Source organism: Prunus mume, linkage group LG3 (genome assembly GCF_029339155.1).
Source record: "Prunus mume cultivar Tortuosa linkage group LG3, ASM2933915v1, whole genome shotgun sequence".
Taxonomy (NCBI): Eukaryota; Viridiplantae; Streptophyta; class Magnoliopsida; order Rosales; family Rosaceae; genus Prunus; species Prunus mume.
This window is the reverse complement of record NC_142700.1, coordinates 6,784,446-6,799,596: the sequence shown is the minus strand read 5'-3', so window position 1 is coordinate 6,799,596 and position 15,151 is coordinate 6,784,446. Positions and strand designations below refer to the sequence as shown.

At 36.7% G+C, this 15,151-nt stretch overlaps 3 protein-coding genes across 3 annotated transcripts; all 3 read left to right on the top strand.

Moving 5' to 3' along the window:
• Positions 1-6,209: 6,209 nt before the first annotated feature.
• LOC103325316 (Ubiquitin carboxyl-terminal hydrolase family protein) lies at positions 6,210-8,185 on the top strand. The gene is made up of 3 exons (XM_089048424.1): positions 6,210-6,281; positions 6,371-6,443; positions 6,685-8,185. The coding sequence occupies exon 3, from the start codon at positions 6,812-6,814 to the stop codon at positions 8,015-8,017; it is 1,206 nt and encodes a 401-aa protein (XP_088904550.1). The 5' UTR covers positions 6,210-6,281; positions 6,371-6,443; positions 6,685-6,811; the 3' UTR covers positions 8,018-8,185.
• LSD1 (LSD1 zinc finger family protein) lies at positions 6,211-12,421 on the top strand. Its single transcript, XM_008227475.3, has 8 exons — positions 6,211-6,281; positions 6,371-6,443; positions 9,261-9,374; positions 10,478-10,588; positions 11,372-11,484; positions 11,646-11,726; positions 11,836-11,907; positions 12,027-12,421. Exons 3-8 carry the CDS (start codon positions 9,263-9,265, stop codon positions 12,066-12,068), a joined length of 531 nt encoding a protein of 176 aa, XP_008225697.1. The 5' UTR covers positions 6,211-6,281; positions 6,371-6,443; positions 9,261-9,262; the 3' UTR covers positions 12,069-12,421.
• Positions 12,422-13,763: 1,342 nt separating this feature from the next.
• LOC103325315 (CASP-like protein 1B1) lies at positions 13,764-14,747 on the top strand. Its single transcript, XM_008227473.2, has 3 exons — positions 13,764-14,027; positions 14,166-14,289; positions 14,428-14,747. Exons 1-3 carry the CDS (start codon positions 13,795-13,797, stop codon positions 14,644-14,646), a joined length of 576 nt encoding a protein of 191 aa, XP_008225695.2. The 5' UTR covers positions 13,764-13,794; the 3' UTR covers positions 14,647-14,747.
• Positions 14,748-15,151: the final 404 nt, after the last annotated feature.

Below are 15,151 nucleotides of genomic sequence, written 5' to 3'. Positions count from 1 at the left end.
ACACCTCATAGTTTTCAAATTCGGCCAATTTACACCGTCCATCAAGTTCATCGTTAGATTTTCTGTTAAATTGGTGGCGTGGCAATTGTGGTACCCACTTTGATGTTGATGTGTGAATAAAAATAATAAAAAACTCTTTAAAAATATTATTAAATTACATATTTAAAAACAGAATATATATATATATCCCCATTCTCTCTCTCTCTCTCTCTCTCTCTCTCTGCCCACATCCCCACCCAACCACCATTGAAGCCATACAAACCCCACCCACATATCCACCCCTCTCCGACTCACTATCTCATTCTCTCCCCTTCTTAAGCACTCAGTGAAACATGATACAAACTCTATACACGCTAGCCACAACTAACTCATCTTCATACCGACATATGCAAGCCCTTAGAAGAGAGAGAAAAAATGATAAGCTCGACTCCCAATGCTCTTAGTAACTTTTCAACATCATACCCACATTGACCTGCAAAAACAAACTTTCAGGTCATGCAACAGCATACAACATATCATATTCCAGGCCACAACCCTCTTGACTTACTCCTAAAACCCTTCTCTCTCATCAAATTCGAATACTGACTGACTCGAACCCATTTGACGAATCTAAACCGAGCTCGAGCCCCAACTCAAACCCATCCGATCCGAAATGCCAATTGTTGTGGAACTCTTGAACGAAAATCTCTGCGGCTTTGTTCGGGTCACCATTGACTTCGTGATATGCAAGCGTCGTCAAGTGAAACCGAGAAGAAGACCTCTGTAAGCGCTTAGATCATCTTCGGCCTTCATCTTCTTTGGCGGCCGGATCTACCGAGCTCTTCTTCTTTCTTCTCCTCTTCGTGTGCTTCATTACTGCATATATAGCTAGGGTTTGACGTAACCAAGAGAATCGGAAATGATAATTATAATGATGAATAAAACCATAGCATGAGAATAGAATACGATCAGGGATAATTTTGTTTTCGAGAGGATTAGGGTTTCTGAGATAGGTCGGTGCACCGGGGGAGGATCGGATCAGAAACCTTAAATTGGAGAGGCAAAGAATGGGGCACAGATGGAGAATTAGAGAAGGGAGCTTGGCTAATTTGGGGATTTCTGAAAATAACATGAGGAGAAAAGGAGAGAATAAGATAGTCGGGGAGGGACAGATATGTGGGTGAGGTTTGTATGGCTTCAATGGTGGTTGGGTGGGGAGGTGGTAGGGATGGGTTGGAGATAGGAGGGGAGAGAGAGCAAGAGAGAGAAAGTAAGGAATTCTTTTTTCTTTTCTGTTTTTAAAAATCTAATTTAATAATATTTTTAAAGAATTTTTTATTACTTTTATTTACACATCAGCATCAAAGTGGGTACCACAATTGTTATGTCACCAATTTAACAGAAAATCTAACGATGAACTTGACGGAAATGGTGTAAATTGGTCGAATTTGAAAACTATGGGGGTGTAAAATGATGAGATTAAAACTCGGTGACCCATATTAAGAATGACCCCAAACCTTGAGGGGCTCTTTTGATGTTTATCCAAAAAAAACCCAACTCTAGCAACCCTCTCTCTCCATCTCTCATCCATCCTTGGTCGACCCTTCACAGACCCCCCCCTCCCCAATCAATCCCAGGCCCTTCCCAACCCAAAACATGATCAAACATCCAAACAAGATCAACCTCACAATCAGAACCAAATAACTCACTAGCCCTATAAGTTGTTGCTCCAAATCTATAATTACCCGAACCTAAAAAATCTAATTTGTCCAATCCAATCAAACTGAGCCACAAAATGAGAGAAATAGAGGGAGGAGGATGAGGATGATGAAGACAGGGGGAGAGGGAGGAAAAGAAATGGAGAAATAGAGAGTGAGTCGGGTATGGCCCTAGTGGATTAGGGGGATGAGGATGAGAAATTGAAAGTCCAGGAAATTGAAATTCATTTAGTCCTCCCTCATGTCAATTGTAGAAGTCCTGATCTTCTTCTCGAAAGTCAATCCATTGTTCTTCAGAATCTCAGCAATGGTAACAACAATAGCAATAACCATTCCAAGGGCAAAAAGCTCCACCTCATTGTTCTGCTCCATGTACCTCTTGGCAAGATTGACATAGAAGAAGAAGGGCTTTTTGGTATTTGAGACCTGGACGTGACTCTTCTTCTAGTTGTATGATGAGTCCGTGATTTGCAAGTTGTTGACCCCCTCTGTGACACCTTCCATTGTTGCTTATGCTTCTTTCTTCTTCTTTTTGTTTTGCTCTTGCAGAGAGAAGAAAAACCCTAATCTCCTCACAGTCCCTCCGAAATTTACCTAAAATTTATAGGTGAGGGTTATTGTTTTTGATTGCTTGTTTGTTTTTTTCTTTTGGTTTTTTTTTTTTTGGGTAATTCTGAGTTTTTTGGAGGTGGGTTTGGGATTTGTAGTAAGTGAAGTGGTGGACTGTGTGATTTATTTGATGTTTTTTTCTTTTTTTTTTCTCTCTAATTTACTGGGAAAGTTTCCTGTTTTGATCTAAAATTCTTGAGAATAATGGTAATTGTGTTCTTGAGTTTTTCTGAAACTTTTTGGTAGGATGAGGTCTTCAACCTCACCCTCAATGTCGACGATCGATGCCTCTTCGTCGAATCCAATGGTGCGTTAGCTTTTTTTTGTTGTGTCGTTGTCATTTTGGGAAGCTATTTGAATGAAATGGAAAGGCGGGTTTTAACAGCCAAGATATGATTCACGAGTGTAGCTAGGAGTTTCTGGGTTTTAGTTGGGGAGCCAGTTGGAGAGAAGGGAGGGCCTGTGGAGGTCAACGAAGGGTGTTTTGGGGAAGGAGACATGCCGGGATTTTTTGTTTTTTGTTTTTTGGTTTTGAAAAAATATATATTTATAAAATAAATAAAAATTATTCTTTAATTTTATTTCTGAAATGCCATTCACGTGGACTAGTTCGAATAGGGTTGTTAGGTCTGTGGTGGGTCCCACAGTTGACACATCAACATTTACCGTTTGACCAGATGGTCAATCTAATGGACGGGGTGAATTAGTCATATTTGGATACGTTGGGTATGAAATTGATGAAACTGAAATATCGGGGCCCATTTCAATACTGACCACAAACCTCTAGGGACTAAAGTGTAGTTAATCCTTCTTTTTTGGTCAAAAAATCAAGATGATTTGTTTTCAATACAAAGACACCAATTCACATATTTGGGTCCAAAAATGGTGGCCCAAATTCTCCCAATGCACATTTTTGGGGTTTGAGTCTAAATTCCCCTTGGAGATGGTTGGGTTGAAACTTGAATTTGGGTTTAGCACACTCTCTCATCTTTTTCTTCTAGGCCCACAATTTGAGTTTTGACTTGAAAACAAACTCGAATCTGAGACCGACTGTCTAGGTCAGTTGAGATGTTTTGCACTACACACGATTCTAGTCAAATCCGCTAATGAGAAAAATTTCTATGTAATGCACAAGAACTTTCTGTGAGAAAACTTCTACTTATTGGGGAGCAATTGTTGTACCATTTTTATGCTTCTTTCACATCATGAATATAAAAGGTAAACACTTACACTAATTAAGATATGTTTAATTCAGCAATTGTTGATTTACATGGTTACAAAACAAACTCACTTTCTCATGAATAAATAAAACGCAAGCTCTCTTTCATTCAATATCCTAAAATACACCTCTCATACTTGATGTTTGTATTCACAAGCCTATGACCAAACTAGTTATACTGAATATAGCTTAAGCTCATTGATTCCAATTTTGACCATGAACCATACTTAAATATGAATGGATCAATGACAACAAAAAATAAAACTAACATAAGTAATATATAACTCATGAAATCAACAAGCTAATAAGAGTTATAATTGTCACTAGTATGGTATAGGCTAGTTTCAGTGAATAAAAATTGTGCCATGTGACACATTCTCAACAAATCAATTACATTCATCTCCTATTTGATCTTATTCAAACTTTGTACAGTGGCTTTCACACTACAATTGGTGGGTAGCCCTCTCCATTGGAAGTTAATTAGGCACATACTGTATTGGTAGCTTACATTGCAGTCACGGAGAAAATTTTCCAATTTTTTTAATTTCCTCCAACATCTTATATGTGTTTTTGCATGTCTTTGCATGTCTGTGTTTATGTCTATATAATCCACTATCACATATAATTAGAGACCGACAAAGTCACATTAATTTTATTTTAACAATCATGCAAAACTACAAGGTATGAATCAAACAACATTTACCTAAATAATGAATCAAATATCTTGTGACTAAAAACGCATGACCACACTGCAATCTGTCACATTTTCTTTGCTTGTAATTCTTTAATTCAATATAACTAAATTTCTATAACAGAAAAAGAAAAAATTGCTTTGCTTGTAATTATTTGATTCAATTTAACTAAATTTCTGTAACATAAAAAGAAAAAAGAAAAAACTAAATTTATATTATTCTATTTATCACATAAAATGAGTTGAGTGAAATGTCCATTTGGCTCTAATTGAGTTTTATGGAAATGTTGAATTATGGCCCAATTGTTGGTTGATTTGGACTACACGAGAACTCTTAGCCATTGAAGAAGCCAACCCAACGAGGCCCAATTGTGTCATCTACAATCATGCTCACTATTTTTGTAGTTAAAAATTTAATTAAAAAAACGTATAAAAGCTATTTTAAGAGCTCTATATAAAATTTGAATAATGCTACTCTTAATTTGTATACCACATCTATACTAGTTTAAGAATTAAAATTATTTAATGTTTTCATAATTATACACTTCTCTTTTTTAATTGATCATATAATATGGACATGTCACATCATGTGGTATAGAAATGTGGGGTAAAAATGTGGTAATGTAGCATTACTCAAAACTTTTAACTCTAATTGTACTCTCTAGTTTAAGAAGTCATAAATAATTTTTTTAATTGATCCATCTCTATTAAAAAATAATATAAAAAATAGCTAGCATTAATTAAAGATTTAAAATACTTACAAAAGAATAATGCTACTCTTACCACATTTGTATACTACATCTCTATATCATCTTATGTGGCAACTGAGGTGGACAGCCACATCAATTAAAATTATTTAATATTTTCTTTTATTTTATGATTTATTCCAGTATTTGTTTTCTAATTGTCTTAATTAAAATACACTTCGTTGATTTAATTGAAGTGGCATATAATATGGACATGCCACATCATGTGGTATAGAAATGTGGGATAAAAATGTGGTAAGTGTAACATTACTCCTTACGAAATAAAGCAGCATTAATTTATAAAGAGTCATTAATAGTCATTTCTCTCTCCTCAGATTTAGGAGCTCATAGAAATCTCCCTATTTTAGGAGGGGAATAGGGAGCATTGTTGAGTTGTATTTTCTAATTCCTTTCTAAAATTTGTCTAAGGATGTGGTTTAGAGAGCCTATTATGAATGCTCTTAGGAGTTTTTTCCCTTTTTAGTTGGAGTTGTTTATTAGGTTCAACCAAATAAACCGAACATGTTTGTGAAAATGATGAGGGTTAGGTGTGTGGTACGGAGGGAAATGACATTTTTATCGTTGCATTAAGTCAAATCCATGTGTTGTGTGAAGAAATTAACCAAAATTTACAAATGGCTGCCCTGGGATTGAAACAGTTTGTAAATTATAGAGAATAAATTCAATGCAATTAAAACTACTTAATAAAAGAAATTGGCTTTTTAAAAAAAACTTCAATCCTAATAGTGTATGTGATAAATTCCCGTCTCGTAATTTACCCTATCAGTTGTATTTGTATTAAAAACTTTATCTATCCATTAGATTAGGCAATGTCCCATCTCATGATCCCATTGCACATTTAATTTTGTTAAATAAATAAAATCGTCAAGCACACGTAGGAATATTTATGGGACAAAATAAAACAAATAAAAAAAATCGCCGGATGGTTTTATTTTAGCCATAGGAGGCTCTGGTGTATGAGTTTTCGGATCCTATTTCACACTCTAGAGGATTAGCAAGAAAGAAACGAGCTGTCGAGTTTACAAATTAAAAAAATAAGGTTGTCCGTTGAAAATTATTTCGATATCTCCCATATTCCCAACCCATTACAACACAATCTCAAACCAAGAAAGGAATTTCAACAACAACGACCAAAACCTTCGACGCTTCCTTATCATCTTCCTCAAAAACCAGACAAACCCCGTTTCTTGCTCTGAGACCCAATTCCTCGTTTTCGATCTAATTCCAAAAAACCCCCCAAAAGTTGTGATTTTTGGTCCTTTGCACGGCCTTCGCTTCTGTTCTTAGGGCGCCTTCAGGTATTCATTTCTATGAATTTTCTTTCCTGTTCGCTGCATAATCTATATGTCGTTGACTTGGTCTGATTGAAGCTCTTGGTTGGACACAGCAATCCGATTGCGTCGAATACAGCTCCAGTTGCGCGAGGGGTCGTGAAGTTTGAATTTTTTGAACAAAATCAGGTATCGTAGGAAAATAATTTAACCTCTTTCATGAAAAAGATTGTTAATTTGAATTTGGTTTGTTAATGTAATTGTTGCTACCTGATTGCTTGTAATGGTTAGTAGGGATTTGCTGCATATTTTGCGTGTTTTCAATGTATCATTATGGTTGTAGTTCCTCAATGTTTTGTATTGGGACTCGGTATTAGGTTTTGAGGTTTTACCTGCCAGAACTTATTCAGGTTTTAATCTTCTTCTATAGAACGGCCTTGTTCATCGATGTTTGCGTTTGTTTGGCTGAAGACTTGACATGCTTCTGCTTCAGTTAATGCCTATATTCTAGGAGGCTGATTGTGTCTGAAACATAGAAAATATCTGTTTGAGTTTAGATGGGAACCCAATTTACCAGATGGATAATGAAACACCCCCATCAACATTTCTTGGCTGTCCGGTTGAAAACAACCTCATCCCAGTATGTAGCATCAAGAGCCAGAGATCCCACGTTTGAGAAACTAATGGATAAGTACAAGAACCTTCTCAAAGTCATTGCTGTCCAAGATCTCATCCTAGCAAACCCCACCAACCCTGCAGTGTCCATTGATTTTCTCTCCAGGCTCTCTCAAAAGCTCCATCTCAACCGTGGTGCAGTCTCCTTCCTCCGCAAATACCCTCACATTTTCCACATTTACCATGATCCCATGAAGTCCCAGACCTTCTGCAGATTAACCGACGCTGCTATTCAAATTTCTAAAGAAGAAGCAGAGGTCATCAATGCCTCGTTGCCGCTTGTTGTTGATCGATTGGTTCGACTTCTATCAATGTCTCGTTCCAGGATGTTGCCACTCCGTGCCATTTTGAAAGTTGGCAGGGAACTTGGGCTTCCTGATGATTTTGAGGATTCTGTAATATCCAGAAACTCCCATCTTTTTCAACTTTGTGATGCTCATGAGCCCAATACTCACAACTTGAAACTGTTTGATGTAATTCCTGACAAGTTTACTGCAGCGGTTGAGAACTGGAGGGTAGAGGAATATTGCAAGGAGGGTTGCAATGTTGATAGGGCTGAAATTCAGTTTAGTTTTAAACATGGGTATCCTCCAGGGATGAGGTTAAGAAAGAATTTTAGGGCCAAGGTTAAGGAATGGCAGAGGTTGCCATATGTGGGACCATATGATGAGGTGTCTGAGAAGAAGAGGTCATCTAAGGCAGGAATGATGGCTGTGGAGAAACGGGCAGTTGCAACTGTTCATGAATTCTTGAATTTGACAGTAGAGAAGACAGTTGAAGTGGAAAAAATCAGCCATTTCAGGAAATGGTTTGGCTTTGATTTGAATATAAGGGATTTGTTCTTGGATCACCCTGGGATATTTTATTTGTCGACCAAGGGAAAGAGACACACCGTGTTTCTGAGAGAAGCTTATGAGAGGGGTTGTTTGATTCACCCAAATCCGGTTTATCATGCAAGGAGAAAGCTTCTGGATCTTGTAGTTTTGGGACGTCATGGCTTGTTAACTGATGAGCTGAGGTCCATTGCTAGTAACAAGGAGGCTGAGTCACTGGGACAGTATGATGGAGAAACCTGTATCTCTGATTAATTAGTACATTTTTCCCTTCCTGTGAACCTGATAAATTTTAAGACTTTACTTGTCAGAACTTTTTCAGTTTTGATCTTCTTATAGTGTGGACTTTTATTTGGCTGAAGAGATGATGCGATTCATTGTATTAGTGTGTGGCCTTGAAGAAATTTTGCTTTTATTTGGACATGATTCTTGGTGTTTCTATTTTATGCTTCCTGTTTTCACCTTTAATTAAATTTTACCTTAACTTACAGAATTTGTTTTTCCAAAAAAATATAATGCACTTACCTTTTAAACTTAATGCTTGTCGGAGGCGGTGAGTGTCTTAGCTTATTTCTAAAGATGGTGTTGGCTTTGTACTTTTAAATTTAAATGTATGTAGTCTCCTTTAATTTCATAATGAAGCACAATATATGACGTGCTTCAAGAAATACAATCTTGTGTTTTAAATCAGGAAATTCTGGAAGCAGTATATTGTAGTCCAGAAACACAAAGTATTTTCTCCTTGATATATCTACCCACCTATGGTTAGGCTTGTTTGACTTATTAGCTTTTTCTCTTTATACCTATATCTTGTTCCCATGAATGATACAATGGCTTACTTCAGCCCCTTGGCCTGACTTTTTAAAGTTATTGTCTTGCATTGAGGAAGGGGGCCTTATTCTGTGTATAAGGGTTCATGCCCTTTCCACCAGTAGAAGTGTTAGCATATCTATGAGTGTTGATATTGTGAATGTTAGGATTTGCGAAGACATGAGGATATCAAGTTTGGTTGGATTGTGGGAAGACTTCAGGGAGCCAGAGTTTCATGAAGAAAGTTAGTTTGGGCTCGTAGTAGTAGTATTGTTGATGTGTGTTCAGAAAATAAGGTCTAGTGTTTCATAAAGAAAGTTAGTTTAGTCTTCTGAGTTTCATGAAGACAGTTAGTTTTGTCTTGTTGCTGTGATTTTCTCTATTAATATGTATTTTCTTTTTTGGAAGTAAAGAATACGTAGTTTGGATAAGCTTAGGAATTTTTGCCATAAGCTTTATTACTTCTTTTGCTTTTGTTATTTTATTCTACTTGGGAATAAATATTTTCAAGTATTCAGGTTCTTTTTTTCCAAAGTTCATTTCAGTTCTTCAGAATTTCTAATGGACTGCAATCTGTCACTGCCTAGCATATTGGCCATTTAAGTTGTGGAGTGCTATAGTTTTCTATATTGATGTCTGATTGTGTTGGTAAAGCCTCATTTTGTACGTGTGTTTCTACATGTTGCAGGTATGCAGAGCCAGCTTGTGTGTAGTGGGTGTAGGAGCATTCTTCTATATCCTAGAGGAGCTACAAATGTTTGCTGTGCATTATGCAATATAATTACCCCAGTCCCTCCTCCTGGTAATATCTCTTTCCTTATCTTTTTTCTTAGTGGGTACTGGTTAAGTGAATACTTTCTTGTTCATGTTCATTATTCATGACATTTGTTACATTAAAACGAATTGGCTTGTGAATGGTGTCAATCACCTGGTTTTTGTATCCAAGGTAAACCAAAATGGAGAATAAACATGATCATTTTTTTTTTTTTTTTTTTTTTTTTACGTAATAACTTTGATCAGTTGGGTTGTTAAAGTGTTGATGCATGGCCAAACCAGATGCAGCCTGAAGATAGAAATTATGTGGAAATAATGTAGAAGTTGAAGAGAAAGTTATCAGGATTCTTAATTAGAAGATGAAGGGTTGAAATAAGAATTAAACGGGTGAAGGAGTGAAGACTTTAAGATAAGAATCAGTCTCATCAATTTGCCCTCAGGCAGCAGGTCCTCAGTTGTGGAGTATCCTGAGGGCAATCTTGTTGAGTTGCTGTTATCATTTTAAGTGCTTTCAATGGTCATTCTGTGTGGTGGGTACCTAACATGTGGGCAATTTTTTTACTGGAATTGTCAGAGGGCTAGTAAACTTATGCATCCAAGTAGTAGTTCTTTGCTTATAAAGTCAATATAAAAAACACTATGTAAACATAAAAGCTCAAGATAAACTTTAATCTGGATTAGGAGTTGCATTTGTCCTGGTAGTAGCCTAACTGGTACATGCCACTTTTCATGCATAGTGCATCCAGCATTGTGGCTAATTTTTGCCTTCAGCATTTGTCAAGATTTGATGTTCTATGTACGTTAAACAGTGTAAATTCTACAATGGTTGATGCGTGGATAACTGCTATGAATAGGGAACCGTCATATCATTGAAAACTCTTACTGAACTGGGATTTGTTTTGAACATTTTATATTAAAGGAAGCTACCATGCATGGTGGTTTTCAGAGTGGATGTTGTAAGCAATATAAATTAATTGTGAGAGCACCCTCCATTTGGCTGTCAATATACATGTCAGGGCTAAGATAATTGTGCTGTGTTTTATCACCATTAGACTCTTATTTAACCTAAGACGTATTTATTTGGAAAGTCATAAGGCTTGGTTACAAAAAATTTGTGCAATGACCTTGCAGGTACAGAAATGGCTCAACTTATTTGTGGGGGTTGTAGGACGTTGTTAATGCATACACGTGGGGCAACAAGTGTGAGGTGCTCCTGCTGTCATACTGTAAATCTCGCTCCAGGTACTACATAAGCTCTCTTGCATATAATATGAATTTTTAGTTGTTAAGTCAGGTCATTGTGATCCCCCTCCCCCTCAAGTCAAAATGAAAAAGGGAAAGAAAAAAAAAAGGTAAATTGTTCACTCTTGTAATCTGCAACATAGTAGAAGGTGATCGTGCAGCCTTAATGTTTTCTATAGTAAACAATCTTAGGGTAGTGACTGGCATTCACATGATAGATACTGCAGAGGAGTTGAGCATTGTGTCTCTGCATGCCCATGCATGTGTGATTGTGGATCCGTTTCTGCAATGTTGTATACTTCTGTTTGGAAGGTTCTGGATTATATCTAGCTCTCTTTTAGAAACTTTACAGTTTAACACAATGGATAGAGAAAAATTTAAAGATCGTAATTTTGAAGAAAGGAAATCCCACCTACTGTCTGACTAGTCATTTGTGAAGAATAATTGGTTTCATATAAACTTTTTTATTAAATGAAAGATCATGAGGGAGAATTCCCTTTCTACAGCATTGCTGTTAATTTTGCTTTCATTTTTGGTTTAGAAGCACACTTGGCAGCAACTTTTTCCGTCAACAACAGAGCTTGAGATTTCTGTTGTTTTGTAAACCAATTACTGAACTTGTCTTTGGTTTTATTCAGTAAGATCTTAGAAATTGATAGTAATTAGAATATTTTATGATTGCAAATGTAGAGCTTTAAGTTTCTTCTTTGTTGGATTACTGTTTTACTTCATCAACCTGTTATTGACTTCTCCTCTCCTGTGGGTTTTATTATTGTGAAAAAGCATCCAGTCAGGTTGCACACGTCAACTGTGGAAACTGCCGGACAACACTTATGTATCCATATGGAGCTCCTTCAGTCAAATGTGCAGTCTGTCACTATGTAACTAATGTTGGTGTAAGTATAGATGATTTTTTTGAACCTTTGGCATATCACTGTTACTCAATGATTTATGTCAATATAACTTTGGTTGCAATATAACCGATGTTAATAGACGTTGTCTCTGTGTGTGTCTCTCTCTCTCTTGATCTCTCTCTGGATTTTTGAACATTTTACAGATGACCAATATGAGGGTTCCAATTCCAGTGCACAGACCTAATGGGACAGCCAATTCAGGAATGGCGCCCTCTACTTCCGCAGTAAGTTCTTAAAAGCATACCATTTATATTTCCCAGATGAGAGCACGTTTGTGGTAGTGACATTTGATGCTTAGTGAATCTGTTGAATATCTCTCGTTATTTTCTCCAGGCAATGCCCCATTCTCAGAGCCAGACCGTTGTGGTTGAGAACCCTATGTCTGTTGATGAAAGTGGCAAATTGGTAAGTTTGTTCAATTATGCATCCTTTCACATGTCTTTATTTTCCCTGTAAATTCCTTTCTCTTTTTCTCTTATTGACCAAACAAACATCTGCTGATGATAAAACTCTTAATCTCACAGGTGAGCAATGTTGTCGTTGGTGTCACAACCGGGAAAAAATAATACAGCAGGATTCTGCAATCGATTGCAGCTAGGTTTATTTCGCAGGGAGCGAATCAAATCCTTATTACACATTACTTGGAAGATAGACATCAAAATTGGTGTATATTTTATTGGAGTTGTTCATAAACACCTGTGCGAGAAACGATTTCAAATATGAGGCGTCAGATAAATGTATCATGTACTATTAAAGAGACTTGAATTGGAGAGGACATTCCTATATCATTCTTGTAATTGCCATATCACCCGCGTGTTCAAGTTGAGTCGAGTGACTGCACATAAAGTATATATATTTTCAAACTACAAATCCAATTGTCAAACATTTGTTTTGTATTTAAACAATTTATTTTGTTTAATTGTTGTTGTTTACAGTGCTCGGACTATCTCTTCTATTTGATTTTAAACCTAGTCGGTTGATCGGCAGTAAATTGAGTTCGCATGGTGGTTGGTTGCTCATGAGCTGACCTATATATATTTTTTCGTACTACAAAACTACTGAACTGGAGCGTTGATGAACGCTTTGATCTTGCATTGATTAAAGTATTAAATCTCAAGTAGTAGTAACAATTTATAAACTATAACGATAAAAACAATAAGGGTGTTGTTAAATGAACTCTAAAATTGAATGAGTACACTTTATGATTTAAAGTACGCTTATTATTTAAATTAACTAAGTACATCCCATTTTACTACGAAAAATACCGTTGGTATACCCCTAATACACTCACACAACACCAAACTCATTCGAGAATTGAGTTTATAACAATTTTGATAGATGGAGAGTGTGCAGGCTGTAGTATTCAAAAGGGCTTCAAGTTCATGATCATGCATGAAACATAAGAGAAATAAAGTTAGATGTGTAACTCCTGGTAATGGGCATGATGTGCTGTACTAGATATCATATATAGATAGGTTTTGCAAACTTCCCGGCATTAATGTGGTCTGGAGAACATGATTCGTCCATTGATGGTTGCCTTGATGCATTACAGTAGTTGTCCGGAAGATGGTGTCAATCTAACAGCTGCCGATTTAGTTGATGTATTTCCTCATTCGTTGAGGAGGAGTACCAAAAGCCAGGAGCTTAATTAAGGTTAATATTAACGTCCCATCTATTGTCCTTGAGATGAATTTTCTTACCCTATGAATTGCTAATTGATCCGATGGATTGATTTAATTAGGATTAAATATAGTGAGTATGGTGTATTTATTAAAATTACATTTGTTTCACAATTCAATATATTTTTTGGATCATTTTATATTAAGATAATAAATTAATAATTCAATAAATAATTTCATAATACAATGTACTTAGTTCATTTTAGAGTTAACAACACCCTACCAATAATAATTCTAAGGTTGGTAAATTTGTTGGCCCAATGGATCTGCAGTTTAGCACGATCTCACGAGCAGAGGGGCCTTTGCTTCTTATTGTAGTTTAGACCATAAGCATCTTCCTCAGACAATCACATATGTTACCAAAAGGCATTTGGGGTTAAAAAGTTTTCCCAAAAAAAAAAAAAAAAAAAAAGAGTTTCCAAACTACCTACACCAACATACCAAAAGTTAGTGGATAGTTAGACAACTCAAAGAAACTAGATATATGCTTCACTTGGCTTCTTAAACTTAACAACTGATTTTGTTGGTCTATCCACCTTCCTCTAAATACTATAAGAAGACCCTCTATCTAGCAGCAACAAAATATTCACTTCTCTCTGCCACTCATTCGACCATGGCTATAGAAAATGGACAGAAGCCAGAGGATGGGTTGGCTTTTGTGGCGGTGACAAAGCCGACGGATTGGACCATTGTCATACTGAGGGTGGTGGCATTTTTGGCCACAGCGTCTGCAACTGTTGTAATGGCACTCAACAAAGAGACCAAGTCCTTGGTGGTTGCCACCATTGGGACATCCCCAGTTAGAGCCACCCTCACAGCCAAGTTTCAACACAATCCAGCAAATGTGTAAGCCTCAGCAGTACTCTCTCATTTTCTTTCTCCTCATGAATTATAACTATGTTGGTCATTGTTTATGAGAGAGTTTGTATTTTATCTGACTAAAAACAAACCGAAATGTAAAAAAAATTTGATTCGATGATACAGGTTCTTTGTGATAGCTAATGGGATGGCCAGCCTTCATAACCTCTCCATGATCTTAGTGCACTTTTTTGGAGACAAGTTCAAGGACAGAGCCCTTCGCCTTGTGATGGTGGCCATTTTAGACATGGTGTTATATAAAACTCGCACCTCCTCATTTCCATTCATGATCTCAATAGTAGCCGAACTTCTTTTCTTCACTTAAAACTTTTATGTAAAGCAACATTAAGAGCTTAATCCGAATACTAAACTAATTTGTATTATGCAGATGACTGTCTCCCTGGCATCTTCAGGTGATGGTGCAGCAACCTTCATGGCACAGCTAGGGAAGAACGGTAATTCGCATGCGAGGTGGAACAAAATATGTGACAAGTTCCACAAGTTCTGCGACCAAGGCGGCGGTGCCCTCATTGCTTCCTACGTGGGGCTCCTCCTCCTGCTGGTTATTACAGTGTTGTCCATTGTCAAACTACTTAAAACAAAATAGACAATGTTGATGCCATAGCTCTCTTTTTTTAATGTATTGCTTGTGCTGTGTGAGTGTGTGTTTGCTCTTGAAATTAAATGAAATGAACTTTCTTAAAATTACAGTCTTGAGTATATTATCTTCAAGAAAATCCATGCTAAATTTAGAGGGAAGAGCAAATAAAAGATGAATAAGGTACCAAACTTTGGCTTTTGTTCATTTGGAATTTCATCAGCTTGTTACCTGCCTGCTTGACCACTAAAGTTGGGAGTTGGCTCTTCAAGAAGGCTTTGTCATGAAAACAACATAAGAGTGCCTTTTGATTCCGTGTGCCCTGAAGTTATCTTGCTTTGTGTACTGGGACTGGAGAGTTTCACACCAATAACTCACCAACCTAAACTAGCTGATTTGAATGATTTTGCTGCATAAACCCAAAAAACTTAAAATAGAGAGAGACAGAGAGAGAGAGAGAGAGAGAAAGAGAGAGACAGAGATTGACATAATATGGAAAAGTTCTTGAAACGAA